At 63.5% G+C, this 19,648-nt stretch overlaps 1 protein-coding gene across 2 annotated transcripts; it reads left to right on the forward strand.

Annotated features, from left to right (window-relative positions):
* The first annotated feature begins 1,717 nt into the window (after nucleotides 1–1,717).
* Nucleotides 1,718–18,627, forward strand: DPYSL4 (dihydropyrimidinase like 4). Of its 2 annotated transcripts, XM_037733134.1 has the most exons (15): nucleotides 1,812–1,895; nucleotides 3,988–4,068; nucleotides 5,413–5,501; nucleotides 6,109–6,293; nucleotides 8,179–8,343; nucleotides 10,245–10,306; nucleotides 10,404–10,484; nucleotides 11,920–11,988; nucleotides 12,343–12,463; nucleotides 13,717–13,873; nucleotides 14,200–14,341; nucleotides 15,258–15,428; nucleotides 16,008–16,187; nucleotides 16,975–17,140; nucleotides 18,059–18,627. In XM_037733134.1, exons 4-15 carry the CDS (start codon nucleotides 6,170–6,172, stop codon nucleotides 18,148–18,150), a joined length of 1,530 nt encoding a protein of 509 aa, XP_037589062.1. In that variant the 5' UTR covers nucleotides 1,812–1,895; nucleotides 3,988–4,068; nucleotides 5,413–5,501; nucleotides 6,109–6,169; the 3' UTR covers nucleotides 18,151–18,627. The 2 variants fall into 2 exon arrangements, with proteins under 2 accessions (XP_017369046.1, XP_037589062.1); XM_017513557.1 differs by lacking the exon at nucleotides 3,988–4,068 and having other exon boundaries at nucleotides 1,718–1,895.
* Nucleotides 18,628–19,648: the final 1,021 nt, after the last annotated feature.

Below are 19,648 nucleotides of genomic sequence, written 5' to 3' on the forward strand. Positions count from 1 at the left end.
CTGTGGCTGTTTGTCAAATGTGAACCATCAGAGACACCACACAATTAGGAAAAGAACAGAACTTCTGCAGCTGAGTAAGAACAGTTGGTGATGTTTGCCGTGGACGGTCCCACACAGGTGAGTGGCGGACGTCACGTTAATCATTTGGGAGGGGGAACCAAAGGAGGACCGGGGGTGGGAAGCTGCTGGATTTAGTTCTGCTGGCTCAGGCCCCGCCAGTACTCGAGGTCGTGGTGACTCGGTGTCCGAACTCCGGCTTTGAAACGCGGACTGTGCTAACGCAAAGGCCTGGAGTCTCTGGGTTCAAATTCAGCCGCTGCAGGCTGGATAGTGACAGAATCGCCCAGGCCTCTAACTCGGCTTTAAGGGAGATCAGCAGCAGCTCCAGTGGGCGGGTCCCCCCGGCCCTCCCACGCGCCCAGGCTTTCGGAGTCAGGGCCGCCTTGCCTAGCGTCGGACGGTCCAAGGGGCCTGAAATGCGGCCGCAATTCCCGTAGCGGTTTCCCCAGGGCGCGCTCCCGGCCCGGCCTTCCCAGCGCCCAGCGTGTCCCGAAGGTGAGCAGCCGCGCGTGGCTGGGACTGAGCGAGCGCCGGGAGGCCAGGCTGGGGCGTTAAGCACCCGCTGCGTGGACAGCGCCAGCTCCGCGCGGGGCGGCGGGGGCGGCAGGAGGCGGAGGGAGGCGCGGCCGCCAGGTCCGCCCGGTGCACCTGCCGCACAGACCCCGCCAAGCAGGCTCGGAGACCGGAGTCGGACGCCCGCTCCTGCCGTGACCGCGAGGATGGCCCGGCCCAAGCTCGGCTGCGTGTTGCGCTACGTGGAGGACGCCTTCGAGAGCAAGACGCTGCCGCTGGACGCGCTGGGCGGCGGCTGGTCTGCGGGGCGCGCGGCGACTGCGGAGACCCCCCGGCGGCCGCGGCAAGTCCCGAGGGCCGCCCGGTGTGGCCCAGGCCTGGGGTCCCCAGCAGGTAGCGGCCGCGGGACGGGGACCCGGACTCCCCTAGACACTCGCGCCGGAAGGACGCCAGGCGTGGGGCTCACCTGCTTCCCTCCGCGGTCCCTCCCTGTCCCCGAAGGTCCTGAGCCTTCTGGGTCCCGCGACCCCCACCCCCCCGTCCCGCCACCAGGTCCCGGTCCCTGGGGAGCGCGAGCGCCTCTCGCTGTCACTGTGTCTCTCTGACTCGCGCTCCCCCTCCCGCCCTCTGTTTCGCGCGGCCGGCGTGGAACAGCTTTGCAGGATCGCACCTGGCGCTGGGGCCTGGCCCAGGCCATCCGCGAAGGAGCCGGCTTCGGCCGAGACGCCTTCGGGGACGGGTGCGGCTCCCAGAGAGCCGCGGCCCGGGGTCCTCGCTGGCTTGGAATGCCGGGGCCGGGGCCGGGGCTGCGCGTGGCAGGGAGGGCAGGCGCGCAGCGGGGCTGGCGGGACGCTCCGGACTGTCCCTCCCCTCCCCGGGGTGCAAACTCCGCGCGCGTCAACCGGGACGGATTGAAATCCTGTTCCCCTCCCCACCCAGCGCTCGTCCGCGGGTCCGCGCGGGGGCTGGGGGTGCAGAGATCAGGCCTTGCGGCCGCCCCTTATACGCTGGGCGAGGAGTTGGGGGGGTCGGGGAGGGGCTTCAAGGCGAAGGCGTGGCCAAGGGGGCCGGGGGCCCTGTGGGGGCGGGGCCCGAGGGGCGGGGCGGCCCGAGAGGAGGAGGCGGGGCCGGGGCGGGGCCAGGCGGGGCGGAGCCGGAACGGCGCCGTGCGGCCCCGCGCGCTCGCAGTAGGTCTCCCGCCGCCCCCACGCACGCGTCGCGTCTCACGCTTCCCCCGCCCGCCCCCGCTCGTGCCGCCCCTGCCAGGGACCCCCAGGAGCAGGATGTCCTTCCAGGGCAAGAAGAGCATCCCCCGGATCACGGTGAGCCCGGCCTGCGTCTCCCAACGCTCCCTGCCCACCACCCCGAGCGGGGCCTGGACGCGGGGCGCACCCCCCTGGCCGTGTGCGTGGAGGGGGCGGCCATGCCTTCGCTTCGCGCCCGGCCCCTGCCCGGCGCTTCCCCGCCGGGCGCTTCCCTGCCCAGCTCCTTCGCGGCCCGGGGTCGGAGAGTACCCGCGAGCGCCGCGCCAGGTCCCCTGATGGAGCGGGGAGCACTGCCCGGGCCCTGCCGGCTTCCGGGAGCCTCGGCTGCGCCCGCGGAGGACCCGGGGCCGGGCGGCCTGTGCCTTGGAGCGCAGAGGCTCCTTCTTTCCGCGGCGGCCCGGCGGGCGGGCGGGCGAGGCGGGCGGACGCGGCCCTTTGTTGGCGGGGCTGGTCCGGGGCGCGCGGAGACGCCGTTCCCGGCGCAGCCCGTGGGCCGCCCGCCCCTTGGACGCACTGGCGCCGCGTCGGGAGCTCTTTGTCCGAGACAAAGCGATTTAGCCCCAGCCGCTCGGGCCAGAGTCCCTGGCGGCCCCTGACCCTCCGCTAACCCTGGGTTCAGAGACTCCGACGAAAGCGAGCGCCCACGGGCCACTGGCCGGGCGCCCCGGCCGCCCCCAGCCTTCGAGGGCGGAGACCCCTCCCCACACTCGCACGCACCGACGCGGAGGTCTGGCTCTGCCGGGAACAAAGCCTCCCACTCGGGCGGCGGGACAGAGGGCGGGAGGAAGGAGGCTTCGAGACCGGTGGGGCCTGGGCGGGGGAGTCCGTGGGGTCCCAGACCCGACACCCGACTCGCCAGAAGAGCCGTAGAGTCTGATCTCCGGTATTAGCCCGAGCCGTGGACTCTAGGCTCCACTTCCTGAGACGCGGAGGGAGGAAGGAGCTGCTGCCTCCAGAGGGGGCAGCCAGCTTGGGTCTGGTCTTGATGCAGGAGGTCCCACTAGCCTGCTAGCACGTGGGGGTCGAGTTTGGGGGTGGCAGGAGGACCCCTTTCCAGGGTGGGTCAGGCAACTATGTCAGTAGGGAGGGGCGGCCCATTCCCCGGAACTTTCACCCTCATCTGGATGAGCACAGTAAGAACATGGCCCAACACCCAGCTTCGTCTCCTTCTGGGTTCCAAACCCGTCTGAGTGTGGGTGCCTGAAAACTTGGGGTGCCTGTGAGCAGAGAGCCGAGAACACAGGCCTCAAGCCTCCCTCTACCCAGCTGGGTTTTCTGGGGCTTCCTTGAAAATGCATGGGTTCCCTGGGAGGAGTGGGAAGTGAAGAGCCGGGACAGCCCCGGGAGGCAGCCAGGGCCTGATGCGGCCACAGAGGCTGTGCAGATGCACGGTGGTGCCGGGTCAGGACTGGGCCTGGTGCTCAGCTGGGACTGGGCAGGAGGGGGTGAGCGCAGCCGCCAGAACGGACAGCTCTGTAGACCAAGGGTCTAAAACTTCTTCCACAACTGGTCCAGAGTAAACATTCTCAGCTTTGTGGACCACGCTGTTCATGTCACGGCTGCTTGGTCCTGCCAGGAAAGTGGTCCTGGGCACTCCCAAAAGTCAGTGGGTATCACTGTGTTATGACAGAACTTTATTTGCGGACGCCACAGTGTGAACTTCACACTTTTTTTTTTTCAATGCATATAAACCATTTTTAGTCTAAGGCTGTATGAAGACAGATAGAGGGTTTGTAGACTATGGGGGAAGTGGTTTATAAGTCACTGGGATCCTGAAAATGCAGCCCCACAGTTGGATGTCAACAGTGAGTCCCATAATGGGTTCCTGGATAATGAACTCCTCCTCATTCCGAGAGGTCAATGAGCTGGACATTTCAGTTTAATGCTCTCGACTTCAGACTGACGGTGTGTGAAGGCTGCAGCCCCAGTCTGGGGCCCTGGCTGCCTCGAGGTGACCCTGGAAGCTGGGGCAGGTGGCCGGACCTCTCTGTTAAATGCACACCCTGGCTGGTCAGTCGCAGGGTGTGTCGAGGCTCCAGCAGGGCGGAGGAGGGAAGTGTGCTGCAGAGTCCAGCCGGTGCCTGCGTCTTTCTCCACCTCCTTCCGCTCCTTTGTTGTGTTTCTCTCCCTCATTCTCCACTGAGGTCAGATCTTCACCTCTGACAGTCAGTGCTGAGTTCCGTCAGTGACACCCCACTTTCCACCTAATCTTCTGCTCCCCAGCCATCTGGTAGGATTCTTAGAAGTGGATTTATGGCTGCCAAGCACTGGAGTCAATCCCTGTCTAATGCCACAGCTCTGTGCTGCCAGGGCTGACCCACAAAGAGCCGGCCTGCAGAGCCTGACGCTCTGTGCACCCACTGGGAGTGCGTCCAAGCCACACCAGAACCAGAGGTCCCCCAGTCTCTTCTTCCCCATCACCCCCATGGCCTCTCGGTCAGCCAGTCCTGACTCCCAGCCTCTCTGAAGCCACTGTCCTCCAGTCCCTCACATGATCCTGTCCCACAGCCCCTCCGCTCGCTTGGCCAACCTCCGCAATCGCCGCAGTGTTGATCCCACTTCCACGGTGACACGTCACCCCTGCTTTCCATTGCAGCAGCCAAGGCGATCTCTTTAAAACATTAATCAAACCAGGACTGAAACCTGCTTAAGGCCCCCAGTCAGGGGCAGCCATGGAGTCCCTAGGACTACATATCCTGCCCCTGCCTCTGGCCCCAGCACCCCACCAGAAGGTGCCAGGCCTCGGCCTCCTCCCAGGTTTGCTGATGGCATCTCAAGCCCTTTCCTGTCCCGGGGCCTTTGCACAGCTGCCTCCTGGCTGGAACACTGGCCCTGGCCTCCTTGCCCCTGTATCAGCCACCCCACCCCAGAGGTCCTTCTCCCTATGAGGAGCCTCTCCCCTCTCATGGCCCTGCCACAGCACCCTTGCTGTGCTCTGCGTGTTTATCACTGTCTGTGACCATCCGTGCACATGTGTTTTTGCTGCCGGTGGTCTCCCCTCAGTGGGAGGCAGCCTCCTGGGGTGGGAACCATGCCTGTAGGGGCGCTGCTCGGCCTCCACCTCCTGGCAGCATCACCAGGCTGCAGCATTTGGGTGGAACCAAAGTCCAGCTCCATCAGCTCCCACCCGCCTCCGTGTGGGTGGAAGGTGGCATGGAGGAGAGCAGGACCCTGGAGGCTGCACAGGAGGGCGTGTGACATTGTTCACCTCCTCCCTCAGACTGGGGCCCCTTAATCCAATGGTAAATTAGAAGACGTAAATATGACCTGTGGCCCTGCCACACTTTCACCAACATGGGCTTTGCCCTCTGTGCCTGCTCTTCCCTGTGCCCTCAGTGAGGCCTGAGTGGCAGCTCTGGGGTGTGCGTGGCGCTTCCAGGGGCAGCTGTTTTGGAGCACCTGGTGCCACTTTGGGGGAATGGTAAACCCCTGCGGGCTTGTGTGCTCATTTTTACATCTAGAAACTTTGCCTGGATGTTTCAGTCCTAATTCCAGAGGAAGAAGTTGTTTGTACCAGGGGTGTGGCTAAATAACTCAGTTTGGAGAAAAATTACCCATTTGTCATTCCCAATAGAGTGACCGCCTTCTGATCAGAGGTGGGAGGATTGTGAATGACGACCAGTCCTTTTATGCTGATGTGCATGTGGAAGACGGCGTGATAAAGTAAGTTTCTGCTGAAAATACGCTCCCAGTTCGTGTGTGTCCACACTGCTCACGTGGTGTCCAGGCAGTTTACTTTTGGGGGAAGTCCATGAGACAGGTTTCTTCTTCTCCAAACCCATCCTTGGGAAGAGTAACCAGGTGGCCTCTGTCAGAGCCAGGCCTTCAGGGAGGGCAGAGATGTGTCCGGTCACCGCAGGGTGAAAGCAGGATGCTGGCTCCCGCGTTTCTTTGTTAATCACGGCACTTGCTACGTAGCTGGCTCACAGCAGGCGCTTCCCAAACATTCACGCCTACACCTGTTGGCGTGCTTGCTTCAGTCTCTCAAGCCACTCCCTCCTCTAGTCAAAAAGGTAACAGCCAGGGACCTTAGTGGAGAACCACAGGGTATGGCGTCCGCACAAGGCTGGACCCCGCAGCGACCGTCCTGAGCGGCGCTGGGGGATGCTTTGCTCTCTGGCACTCCCAAGGAGCCAGTCCAGTGAGTGGCCAGCTGTGCTGGCCTTTTCCTTTGGGTCTGGAGCTCACACAAACACTTGAGCATTGCTGGTTGCCCATCTGGGCTCCAACCTGGGCTCACTGTGACCAGCGAAACCTCTGCTGCTTTCAGACAAATCGGAGAAAACCTCATCGTCCCTGGGGGCATCAAGACCATTGATGCCCATGGCTTGATGGTCCTTCCCGGTGGAGTTGACGTCCACACAAGGCTGCAGATGCCCGTCCTGGGCATGACCCCAGCTGATGACTTCTGTCAGGGCACCAAGGCAGCACTAGCAGGAGGGACCACCATGATCTGTGAGTGCCTGGGTCCCTTCTCTGCAGGGGCAGCCAGCAGCTGCCGTCCCTCCCTCTGGCCAGGTGTGTGAGAGGGTGCCACCTCAAGGCGCCTTTCTCAGCTGTCTGCCTTTATTGCTTCTGTCTGAGACCCTGGAGTCTCTTTCTTATCCCTCTGTCTCACTCTGGGTGTTGACATGGCCAGCTCTGGAATGCACCTGGGATTTCCAGGAGTGGGAATCAGTGGGCTGATGTGTGCCCACTTGTTCTCTCCCAGGCACTGGTAGCTGGCCCAGAGCTGGAGTTTGGAAAACTCAAATGCCTTGGACAAGGGGAGGGGTCGTGCTTCCTGAAATGCCAGATACACATTTGACCTTGATCCACATGCCTTGGAAGCTTGATAGGTGGAAGGTTCTTGCTCATGTCAAGAAGAGTTAAGGATGGAGGCTGTATTTTTAGAAAAAGATAAAAGCAAGGCTCATTATTATCCCATCAAAAAATAACCAGAGTTGCTATTTCTGTAGTGCTGGCTGTGTGCCCAGCACGGGCTCCATCCTGACACCCATCAGCTCACGTGCTCTCCTCCCCAAACCCTCTGAGCTCAGAAGATGAGCCCAGTTTAACAGGCGAGTGAGGGGAGTTCGCCTGCCCACCATGGGCACGTGGGGACCTCCAGGACGAGGGCCTGTGGCCTTGGGTGCCACTCACTCCGCTGTGTTCGCTGGCGCAGACATCTCTGATGTGGTTGAGAAGGGGCCCGTTGCTTTCTAGCTGTGTGACTCCAGGTACCTCAGCTGACTTGTGTAAGTCACACTTTGTTGATCTGTGAAACAGAACGCTGTCCTCATGGGCTTGTGAGGCATGTGTGAGTTAACGCATGTAAGTTGCTTTGTGTGCCTGGCACACCAGGGAGGCAGCTCTGAGGGGTCTGGGACACCTCACGGGGACATTTAGCCATTGCCAAAATCACAGCTTGGTTTGGTTTACTCAGCCACAAAAGGAGAAAGAACCAGCAGCGACCCACCTTGCAGTCTGACTGAGGAGACTGGCCACTTCTCACACCCTCTGCGGGGTGGCCGGAGCGGGCCAGAACGCCTGCACAGTCGAGGTCACCTCGTGCCAGTGCCAAGGCACCCGGCCAGCTGTGGGTCCCTGTGAAGACAGAGAGACACCACAGACACAAGGCTGGCCTCTGTCTTCCTCTGCCTGCAGGCCCAGGCTGGCACTGTGGGTGGCTGCAGGGGCGTGGGTGCCCACTTCACACTGTGGGGATGCATAGAGGCCTGAGGGAGGGCCGTGCTGGAGGAAGGCGTGCCTGGTGGGTGCACCCGGCTGCACCAGGAGAGGCCAGTGAGCAGCGTCTGTGCCTTGGGTTGTGGTTGTCGGGGCAGTAGCATGATGGCTGAGTGCAGGGGGCAGGATGGCACCATTGAAGGGTTGTGGAGCGGGGGGTGGGGGGGGGCACTCGGGAAACCAGCCCAGCTCCCACTGTCCTAGGAAGGCACCGAGAGGCGGGGCCAGCACCTTGGACAGCGCTCTGGCCCTGAGGGTGCCCCATGCAGGCTGAGACAGGAGCTGGAGGCCGGCAAAGTCCTGACCGTCCCCCGCATCGCTCCTCCATGTGTGACGTGGGGGTGGGGTGGTTTGGGCTGGGGCTCTTCCTCTCTCCCCTCCCCTTCTGGGCTCAGAGGGTGACTGGGGGACTTGGGACAGAAGGTTCCTCTTTGAACAAAGCGACAGAGCAGGTTCGCAGCAGCGTCATCTTCTCGGGCCGGTGGCCTCTGCTGTGTCTTCCTCAAACGGACCTCTGGTCTCTTGGGAACATGAAACACAATCTCCCGTGGAGGAGGCAGAGCAGGGAGGCGGGGGCCAGTGGGGGAAGCTGCTGACCATGCTGCCTTCACAGTGGACCATGTCTTCCCCGACCCGGGCGTGAGTTTGCTGGCAGCCTACGAGCAGTGGCGGGAGCGGGCGGACGGCGCGGCCTGCTGTGACTACTCTCTGCACGTGGACATCCCGCGCTGGCACGACAGCATCAAGGAGGAGCTGGAGGCCCTGGTCAAGGAGAAAGGTGAGTGTGCCTGGAGGGCGGGCCCGGAGTCTGGCTCCCTGCCAGGGCCACCGCCCACCTGCAGTCTGGGCGGAGGGCCCTTGCCCTGACCCTGTGTCCTGCCAATGGCACTGATCTGCCCCGGAGCCAGTGTCAGATTTGAGTGGAAGCTGGAGAAAAGTCATGTGAAGGCCCAACCACCGTCAGAGGCTCCAGGCCCAGAGGCCTCTTTCCCTAGCCAAGGGACGTATCCTGGAATTGTCCCCCCGATGAAAGGACACAGCAGGCCCCTCATTTCTTAGAAAGGAGGCTGCCTGGGAGGCAGAACAGCAGCTGCCCACTCTGCTAGCATTTGGGGATCCTTCCAGAGGGAGACCCTTTTAAACCTGGATCTGTGTTGTTACCTTTGCTGAAACAGATCAGCCAATAAACAAGTTTAACGGTTTCCCCACACACACACAAAAAAAATCCCGTGAAGCTAAAACCACCTCAGAGTTTCATAGTGGGCTTGACAAGCGGAGTTCAGGCTCGTCTAGCATGGGGGTGCTGGACGCGTGTGAGGGGCTCTCTCCTCATCTGAGTCTGGCCCACAGCTTCCAGCCTGCAGCGGGGGTGGGATGGGGTCCGAGCAGGCCCAGGAGGCCATAGACATCTGGCACTCTCAGGGACGCCTGCAGCCTGCCCCCTGCACACCTGAAGGAGACGGGTGTTTCTTCAAGGCCATTCCTGTGTTCCCATTCCCCAAAGGGTGACGGTCATCACACAGGTACCCCTTGGTGTCAGGACCCCTCACCTCCCTGCCCGGGGCTGGCAGAGCCTGTCAACCCTCGGTCCCTGGGCCTTGCTCCAGGCGGCTGCTCTGCTGTTCTGTGAGTGGACTCGGGAGGCCTATGTCCTGGTGTCTCAGAGCAGAGGGGAAAGCAGGGCCTGCACGTCCCCTCACCCCACTGGGGCAGTGCCGGGGGGGCCTCTGCTCCCCCAGAGCCACGCAAGGGTCGTAAGTCCTGTGCCTGTTGGCTGGTGTTGTGGGACAGCGCCCATCCCAACCATCACCTTCATCAGACACTTGGGGGCAGGCCCCAAATGCCAGGTCACATGCATGTTGCTACCTGGAGGGATGGCTTGTGCCGCACAAGGTGACTCAGTTTCCCCAGTATGCCTTAGCTCGACATACTAGCACTTTCCACCCAGCGAAGAGGGGGCCGAGGGGGTCCACGGGCTGGGTGGGTTTGAGTGATGGGAGGTTGGGACCCTGCCTCCAGGCCCAGGCAGGTCCCCCAGGACTTCCTGGGGGAGGTGGTGGACTGTGGCCGCCCAGGAACCAGAAGAGCTCAGCCCTCCTCCTGATTGGCCCCAATGTCAGAGGCAGCCACTGGCCCTTCTGCTCATCTAAGGGCCCAACCCTGAGGTCTGAGCTGTCCCACAAGCCTGCATTGTGAGCCAGGCACGGCAGGTGTGGCTCCGGGGCCCCGCAGGCAGGTGCCGGGTGCAGGTGCCGATGGCCAGAATGGAGGTCACCAGCACAGCGAGGCCTGGAGCCGCACTTCGGGGAAGGAGCCAGCAGAGCTCAGGCCGAGAGCCCAGGCACAGGGCTCTTCCAGTGAGGGGGTCTGCTGGACGGGGGTGAGGGGTTCTCACCTGCATTTGTTGGTGGGCAGACCATCAGTTCCTAACCCAGAGCACAGGAGCAGGCAAGGAGAACCCGGATACGGCTGCCTCCGCCTCACTTCCCAGCGTGCTGGTGTGTGCATGGACGTGGGGATCTGCTCACAGGGCAGGCGAGCCAGCTAGGGAAGCACCTTGGGAGAGGGGCCTCAGACCCCTGGCCCTCTGGAGGGCAGGGAGCAGCAGAGGCTCCTCGGGTTGTGTGGCTGGTGATGGCTGAGCTCTCTGATGCCCCCCTTCCCCCATCTCTTCTCCAGGCGTGAACTCCTTCCTGGTCTTCATGGCATACAAGGACCGGTACCAGTGCTCCGACAGCCAGGTAAGGGCAGGTGTGGAGAAGGGAGCGAGCAGGTGAGTCCCTGGCTGCTGCTGGCGCAGGCGCAGTCCCACTGAGGACCCACCACTTCTCTCCCCAGATGTACGAGATCTTCAGCATCATCCGGGACCTGGGGGCCTTGGCCCAGGTTCACGCTGAGAACGGGGACATCGTGGAGGAGGTGCCGTGCAGCAGCGGGGCGGGGGCTGCCGTGGGGTGGGTGGGGCTGCCATCATGTTGGGCTGCCGTGGGGCTGGAGGTGCTGTGGGGTGGGGGTTGCTGGGGGCGGGGGGGGTTGCCATGGAGTCCCAGGCTGCTGTGGGTTGGGGGTTTGCTATGGGGCGGGACTGCCATCCTGTCAGGCTGCCATGGGGTGGGGGGCAGCTGCCGTGGGGCGGGGGGGTTGCCGTGGGTCAGGATCTGAGGGTGACTTTCGTGATACACAGACATCAGCACAGAATTCCACAAAAACTTGAGAGAGGGTCATAGCTTACCCAGGGTCAAAGGTCAACCAGTGAGTTAGAGAGACTTGGGGGGCCTCTGAGACCATAAAACAGCTTTTCCTAGATCCACACTTATTAAAAATACCTCAAAACCAAAGTGTCGCTGGGGGTCCAGTGACCCCCATGTCAGCCCCATGGATGGAGGCCCCTCTTGTGGCCACCTCCCTCCCAGTCAAGGACACCCATGTTGACAGGGCCACATCCTTCAGACACATACCACTGGGCTGGGGAGGACCTGAGCCTCCATGCTGCATGGACCCCCCACGCCCTCCGGGTTATGGGGCCACATGGCCTCCAAGCCCCTGGGCCCCGCACCTTGCTTCCCCCTCAGGCTCTGGCACCCACAGGTGCAGGTGGAGTTCAGAGTGGGCCACATCGTCCCCATGGGACCTCAGTGGGGACACCCACACAGGACACACCTCCCTGACACTGCAAACCCACAGGGAGACTTCCTGGGACGGGACAGGCTCTGTCACGAAGGTGCTGGCACTCCGGCAGGGGCACGTGGGGGGTCCCCAGCGTCCTCATCCACCCTTCCAGCTGCAAGGGCACCAAAGCGTCACAGACACCTTTGTGGCCCAAGGCTGGGACCTAGCTGCACTGTCAAGAGGTGGTGCTGGGTCCAGGGGATCCTGCACACGCAGCGGAGGGAGACCCCATGTGTGGGAGCCTCAGAACCGGAGCTGCTTCTCCTGGCCAGTACCATGTCTTCCCGCGGCGGCGCACATCTTCAAAGAAGGGCAGAGCGGTCCCCACTCCTGACCTGCAGAGCCCTCTCACCCTGCATGCACCCCCACACGTGCCCCTGCTGGGGGAGGCAGTGTGATGGGCATGGTGTGGGGGTGGAGTCTTGGTGCCATGAGTCAGGAGCCCTGCAGCCTTAGGCAAGCCCATGCCGCTATCCGAGCTGTCCCCTCCTCTGTAACTCAGGGAGCAGGACCCTCGCCTCTCCAAGCTCCCTCCACCCTCTATTCAGAGTTCTCTGTGGCTGGGAAACGCTGGGAGGCCTGGGGGCCGGGACTGCTTGGGGAACGGGGCCTCCCAGCCATGGGCTTCGCATCCGGGACCCAGGCTCCCCTCGCGGCTGAAGTGAGGCTCCTGTGGTTTCTTTAGGAGCAGAAGCGGTGGCTGGAGCTCGGCATCACCGGGCCCGAGGGCCACGTGCTCAGCCACCCCGAGGAGGTAAGCTTCCAGGGCACCACTGCACACCCCACCCAGACCACTGCTGCTGGGGCTGTGCTGACTTTGGCCCTGGGCTGTGGACTGGGCAGGGCTGTGCTCACCCCATCCTCATCTGGGAGGCATGAATCCTTCCCCTGCCAGGCACTTGTTCCCCATCCCCCGCCGCCTTACAGCCAGGACGCAGGGCCCAGAAGGTGGTGCACTCGTCCCGGACCCCAAGCTCTAGGCTGGGGCACTTATCCTAGGCTGCCTGAACATGGGATCCCACAGGTGACCCCTGGGCATCCCCATTGCCCACACTGGTCTGGAGTCCCAGGGCCCTCACCTGGCCTGATCCCTCCCCCTCATCCCCAGGTGGAGGCCGAGGCTGTGTACCGAGCTGTCACCATTGCCAAGCAGGCCAACTGCCCACTGTATGTCACCAAGGTGATGAGCAAGGGGGCGGCTGACGCCATCGCCCAAGCCAAGCGCAGAGGTGAGTGCCCAGCCCCGCCCCTGATGCCGGGGCCGTGGTCTAAGCCTCTTGAGTGCAGCCCTGGGGAGACGCAGGTACCCCAAGTCCCTGCATCTCGGTGGGGCTGGACCTGAGTCTCCAGCCTGGTTGGAGCAGCTGCTGCTCACCGGGGGCCCGGAGGCAAAGCATGGGGCTGCTTATCCTGTCTCCAGAGGAGTGGGCGTTGGGGGAACGGAATGATGCCGAGTATCTAAGAGAGAATTCCAGTTCCGAGGTGGCCCCCACCCCACACTGGTATTTGCTGTGTCTAGAGCTGGGGTGCTGCCTGCCCACAGAATGCCAGCCAGCTGGAGCCTGGCACTGCAGACAGCCTCAGGCCTGGGGTTGGGAGGGGGCTGCACACAGCTGTGATTGGCAGGGGCTTGAATGGGGTCTCCCAGATAGAGGCTGCTGAGCTCAGAGGGTCCAGGGAGCCCCAGCAATCACTGGGGCTGGAGCAGGCCCAGCATCTGGGTGCAGAACCCAGGTGACGGGTAAATGAGGGGGCGTCCTCAAGAAGGCCCCTGGGTCTGGTCTGGTTTCCCCGCCTCCTGCTGTCCCTGATGAGTCCTGAGAGACCTGGTTTCTGGTTTTCTGGGCCTGCCTGAGGTTGTGCAGGTCCCTGACGGGCCAGCGAGGGGCAGGGGGTGGGTGCACTTGTGTTTCCCGAATTGAGGGTTGAAACAGAAACTCACCCAGTTACATGGGAAAAGACTGAGGCATGCGGGCGTATGGGGTCTGCAGGGGCAGAGCCTGGGCTTCCCTCAGGACACCAAGCAGCCTGGGGGCAGCAGGCCAGGCTCTTCTCAGGGGTGCCCCACCCCACCTGGGAGCAATTCTCCCTCACCCACAGGTGGGAGCTGCCTCAGCTCTGACCTGAGCCATGGTGAGGCCAGGGCCAGCCAGCTGCCATGCAGTTCACCGTGCCTCAGCGTGGCCTGCAGGCGTGCCGTGGCCCTGCTGGAATGCCCGGCGTCCTGGGTTGGGGTGTGGGCGGAGAGAGGACCTGGTGTCGGCAGGCCAGACTTTCTTTCCCGGAAGGATGCCAGGGGCCACCACGTCTTCCCCGGACCCAGGCCTCTGCCCCGCCTCCTGCACAGGGCCAGGGATGCTAGACTGGGGACAAGCTGTCCCAGGCCAGGAAAGTGAAGGGCAGTTGGGGGTGTCCGCAGCGCTTGGGGCCCCATGGGGTGCAGGTGGCCGGCAGGGCATCTGTCACGGGCCTCGTGCTGCAGGGGTGGTCGTGTTTGGGGAGCCCATCACCGCCAGCCTGGGCACTGATGGCTCGCACTACTGGAGCAAGAACTGGGCCAAGGCCGCAGCCTTTGTCACGTCGCCCCCCATCAACCCAGACCCCACCACAGCGGACCACCTCACCTGCCTGCTGTCCAGGTAAGCAGCCGCTCCAGGTGGCCCCAGGTCAGCTGCGGGCTGCAAACCCTGCCAAGGCGTGGCCCACTGGTGGCCCTGACACCCCAGGCCTTTCCCACAGCTCCCTCGGGGCAGCCCAGACAGTGGAAGGTGGGCGAAGTCCGAGCCCTGTGGCTCCACCTGGGCCCCTGGCAGGAACCAGCCCCCCGCCTCGTACAGAGGCACCAGCTCTGCCTGGTGAGGGCCGCCGGGATAACCTCCAGCCCCTGTGGCTGGAGCTGACCTGGCCTCTGGCGGCACAGGAAGGCCAGGACCCCTGGGCTCCTCTGACCCTGGCTTGTTTCCAGCGGGGACCTCCAGGTAACAGGCAGCGCCCACTGCACCTTCACCACTGCCCAGAAGGCCGTGGGCAAGGACAACTTCACGCTGATTCCCGAGGGCACCAACGGCATTGAGGAGCGCATGTCCGTGGTCTGGGAGAAGTGTGTGGTGAGCACAGACCTGCCCGGCGCGCCGTCCGGGGAGGGGCTGCGGCAGGATTGCGATGGCTTGTCAGAAGGGAGCCCACCTGACCAGTGCCTGCTCGTGAAAGAAGAGGTCAGAGCACATAGGCCTCAGGGTGGTGATCTCCCACCCGGGCACCTCGGACGTGTAGTTCTGGCCCCTCCAGAAGAGACTCCAACAGCAACGGGGCAGCTGGGACCCCCCGGCAGACTCTAGAGTTGCCCGGACACTGCGCTTGCACAGGGGCCCCATACGGTGATGTCACTGGTCTCCCTGCGATGCCCTCAGGACCCATGGCACGCTGCCCTGTCCTCAGCCCCTCCCCTGGCAACTGAGCTCTTTCCCTCAGACACTCTTGCCTCCCCAGCCTCCAGGGCTCCCCAGGAGACGGTCATGTCCTTCTGGGGACACAGGTGATGTCACTGAAGATTCACCCTAGTGGAACCCTCATGGAAGCTTTACCCACAAAGTGAACGCAGAAAGTAGGCTTTGTCCAGGAAGGGGCCGGCCGGCCGGCGTTACTAAAACAGACTCACTGACTGACCAGCACAGCCGGGCAGGCGTTCTCACCCCAAGTGCTGCCATGGCAAGGGCCCTGTGGGGAGCCCCGTCCTGACCTGCTGCCTGGGGGACACTCTAGTGTCTGTCCTCGAGGGGCCCAGTATCCATCTTTTCGGGGTCCCAGCGACCCAGCAATGACCTTGCAGAGGCCTGGTGTCCAACATGTGGGGGCCCGGTGGCCCAGTGTCAGTCCTCACTGGGGTCTGGTGTCCTGGTGTCAGTCCTTGTGGGGGCCCGGTGGCCTGACATCCAACCTTGGGGGGTCCCGGCGTCTGTCCTAGCGGAAGCCCCACACCAGCCCGCCCGACCCCCTTAGCTCAGCTGCCTTCTTGTTCCTCAGGCCTCTGGGAAGATGGACGAGAATGAGTTCGTCGCAGTGACCAGCACAAATGCTGCCAAAATCTTCAACTTTTACCCAAGGAAAGGGCGTGTGGCTGTGGGCTCCGACGCTGACCTGGTCATATGGAACCCCAAGGCCACCAAGATCATCACAGCCAAGAACCACAATCTGGTAAGGGAAGGTAGCTGGAAGGCAGGGGTGGCATTTGCGGGGCTGGGAGCGTGAGGCAGCCTTCCCTCGAGCGGCCTCGCGTGATGGAGGCCCAGGCAGCAGCAGTGGCCTCAGCCGTCCCGGGGCCGTCCACACAGCCTGTCCCGGGCCAGGCACTCAAGCCCTGTCCACGTCACCTCGCTGCATGGTGGTGACACCTGCGGCCCCTCGTGCCCAGGAGGACGCCAGGGCAGAGCAGTGCCGTGTGCACCTGGCTAGCCGAGTGACCTTGCCTGCCCCCCTTGTCCTCGAGAGAAGCATGTGACTTGGGAACGAGCTCCATAGGCTGAGGGGACCATCCCTACAGAGTTCCAACTCCTCAACCAAGGCAGAAGTGACAGTCCCTGCCTGCCCACGCTTGTCCCCTTTGTCCTGGAGAGAAGCATGTGACTTGGAAACAAGCTCCGTAGGCTGAGGGGATAATCCCTTCTGAGTTCCAAGAGGGGCTCAGTGCAAGCACAGCAGACCTGCTCCACGCTGGGCGGCTGCAGTGTCCTGCGGCTCCGTGGGGACACTGGACCCTCATGCCTCTCTCCCCAGAACGTGGAGTACAACATCTTGGAGGGACTGGAGTGCCGGGGGGCGCCCGCAGTGGTCGTAAGCCAGGGCCGAGTGGTGCTGGAGGACGGGAACCTGCTCGTCACCCCGGGGGCAGGCCGTTTCATCCCTCGGAAAACATTCCCGGACTTCGTCTACAAGAGGATCAAAGCTCGAAACAGGGTAGGGCAGGCCCAAGGGGGTGTCCTGCAGGCGGCGGGTGGGCGGGGGGAGTTCTGGGCCCATGACGCACCTCCTGTAAGCCTGGCCCAGCCCCTAGAGGCGTCAGGGAGTGGAGCCACTGCTTGCCCAAGGCCCTGGTGGGCCTAAGTGGGGCAGGGCCTGGTGCTGGGACCCCCCGGCCCTGGATCAGCTCTGCTGGCACCTGTGAACGGCAGCTGGGTGCCACCTCAGTCATCCACAGTGGCCAAATGCAGATATGAAGTGAGCAGAAAGCCACCTCCCCATGGGAGCCACCAGTGGGACCTTAGTATGGGTCCTTCTGGGATTCCCCGTGGACAGATGTGCACACCGATGTGTGGACTGGGGCGTGAGCTCCTGTCCACTCAGGCTGTCAGGAGCTCAGCCGTAGGGGCACCTCCCGTGGCCTTTCAGTCTCTTAACCTGGACTGCCAGGTGCTTCCCACGTGCACAGCAATACATGTGGTAGTGAGTGGCGTCTGTACACACAGGCGCACGTGGGGCCTCAGGGAGGGAGGTGTGAGCACATACACCTGTGTCGGTGACTGAGGGAGGGATGTGCACACATATGTAGGCAAGACGGTGGGACCTTGGGCAGGCATTGTACACGTGTGGGGAGGTCTGCGAGGAGGGAGATGTGTGTGAACATGGGGGGTGCACCCCTCCAGGGGAGCCCCAAACTCCTGAAGCTGGCAGTGGAGAGGCGCTGAGCAGGCACAGCCGTCCAGCTGCCCACGCTCAGCCCCTCATGCCCGTCTCTGGCCCACAGCTGGCGGAGATCCACGGTGTGCCCCGTGGGCTGTATGACGGGCCCGTGCATGAGGTGATGGTGCCTGCCAAGCCGGGGAGTGGCACCCAGGCCCGCGCGTCCTGCCCAGGGAAGATCTCAGTCCCTCCCGTGCGGAACCTGCACCAGTCGGGGTTCAGCCTCTCTGGTAAGTTGGGCCTCAGGTACCGGTGGGGGTGTGAGGGGTTCTGCTGGAGCATCTGAGGGGCCCCAGGGCCTCAAGTACCAGGGCCCAGCCTGTGCCCAGAGGAGCTGCAGGGCCTGCTCTCACTTATGGGGCACATGGAAGCAGCCAGCAGGGGACTGGGGCAGGAGACGCTGCTAAGGATATCATGGAGGCTGAGGGCTGAGCCCACTTAAGGAGACCCCTCCTGCCCAGCGTCTGCCTGGGGCAGCTGTGATGAGCCTCCACCTTGAGGATGGTGTGCTGGGGTGGGGGTGTCAGGTGGATCCCAGGGTGAGCATGGATCCAGCCTCAGGGGAGGTGAGGGGTCTGACGGGGACCCCAGGATCACATGGAATCCAGGTCCCCAGCCAGCCCCAGAACCAAACATGAGGTGTGAGGGAGGGATCTGAGCTGTGTCCAGGGGCCCAGAGAGGCACACAGGAAGGCGTACAAGGGCCCCGGCCACCAGCGTCTGGCCTCTGGTGCCTCCTCCCTGCATGGGGAGGTGACAGCAGGCCCTGCTCACTTCCCAGGGCCTCAGGCTGGGGTCAGGTCCCTGAGAACCTGCCATTTCTGGGAGCCTGGGGGGCAGCCTTTCCTCACCCAGGGCCACAGCAGGGATGAGGCAGGACTGGCCCAGGCTCCTCTCAGGACAGGAAGGGCTCCTGCAGGTCAGCCTGGAGTTGGCAGACATCTTGGGCCTCAGACATCTCCTGGCAGCCTCCCGTGCACTCCCTATGCGCCACAGACCTCAGGGAGGGGAGCGCCTGCCGGGGACCTGGTCCCCTTGGCCTTCTGGTTCTGGCCCCACTGATGCAGTCACTGAATCTGCCTCCCCACTTGGATAGAAGGGACCCCGCCCCGGCCCCATTCTCTCCTGCCCACCCTGCCCTTTCTCAGGGTCTCAGGCTGACGACCACATTGCCCGACGCACGGCACAGAAGATCATGGCACCACCCGGCGGCCGCTCCAACATCACCTCTCTCTCCTAGACGCCCAGGCCCTGCCCTGTGAGCCCTGCTGGCCCCACCCGAGGCCACGGGGGCCCCAGGGGACTTGCCCCCCTTAGCATTTTCCTTTGTAGACGTTTCTTGAAGGTGCTTGGCGGCCTTGCCTTCCCCCTCCCCACAGGCTCCCCTTGTGGGGTCCCAGGTCCTACTGCCATGAGGCCCTCAAGAGAAGGGCTGAACCTGGGGAGACGTCACTGCCAGGGTGAGGAGACGTCACTGCCAGGGTGAGGCGGCGCCACACGGCAGGGACGGTGCCAGCGGCTTGAGCTCAGGCACCCCAGTGCCCACTGAGCCCAGCCTGGGTACAGGGAACCCGCCGGGCTGCACAGAGCGCGCGGGAGCACCCCAACACCGAGTCGCGCCTGGTGGGCATTTGCGCCTCCTCCCCACACCCATCACTGCCTCGAAGAGCCCCACGCTCCCAAATCCCCTCCCCAGAGGCCTGTGCCCGTGGCGGGCCAGGGAGGAGGTGGGAGCAGAGCCCTCCGCCTCACACAGCTGCTGAGACTTCAGGGAGCCGTCGGAACTCGGTGCAGCACAGCCCGCCCGTGGAGGGGTCCTTCTCCACACCCCGAGGCCCACACCTGAGCTTTGTAGTAGCCCCCGTCCAGGGAACCCTCGTGATCCTTTAGGAAGACACTGCCCTTTCATTACAGAGTGTGTTTCCATAGGCTTCTTAGTAGCAGCTTTGTACGTGAGGACACCTGTAGGCAGGAGCCTGTGCATGCCACCCACCGCCTGACGGACGGGCGTCATCCAGCCTCTGATGTGAATCAGGCCCATTAAAGACGTCTGGTGCGTGGAAAACGCGTCTCCTCTCCCCTACATGCTCTGCACGGGCGGCCCGGCTGGCTGTGGCTGGTCCGACCGCTCCTGCAGCCACAGCTCTTCTCCCTTGCACAGGGCTCCTCTGCATGGCAGGGAGGGGCTTGTCCTCGCACAGGGAAGAGGAGCAGCGGGGCAGCCTGGGTGGGGCAGAGGGGGCCCCCACACTTCTCACCGGACAGCCGTGGCTGCACCAGAAGGCCATCAGCATGCACAGGAGCGCCTGGAATCCAGGCGCACACCACCATCACCCAGGCGGGCCCTGCTCAGAGATGCAGGCCCAGCACTCAAGGCCAGGCAGCCACAAGGCTCCTCCCCGAACCCCCTAAGGTCGTGACTGTGGTGCTGGTGCATACCTCATCTCATATAACGGGCACTAGTTCGTATTCTAGGTGTGGATGTTCCCAGATAGCTGACCTCTCACCAAAAGCAGGGCCTGGCCGTGATCACTGGGCACTCACTGCTGGCCGATGAGCACAGAGGGCCGGGGACTCACCTCCTGCCACTGGCTCTCCAGGCCCTGCCCAGGCACCGATGGCGATGGGGAATTTCCTGCCATGGTCTCTGGGGACCATGGACAGGTGCATCTTTGACCCTGGGCTTCTCGCAAAGCAGTGCTGATCCCAGGCAGCGGCCCTGGAGGAGGCCCTGGGTC

Source organism: Cebus imitator, unplaced genomic scaffold, assembly GCF_001604975.1.
Source record: "Cebus imitator isolate Cc_AM_T3 unplaced genomic scaffold, Cebus_imitator-1.0 Scaffold495, whole genome shotgun sequence".
Lineage (NCBI taxonomy): Eukaryota > Metazoa > Chordata > Mammalia > Primates > Cebidae > Cebus > Cebus imitator.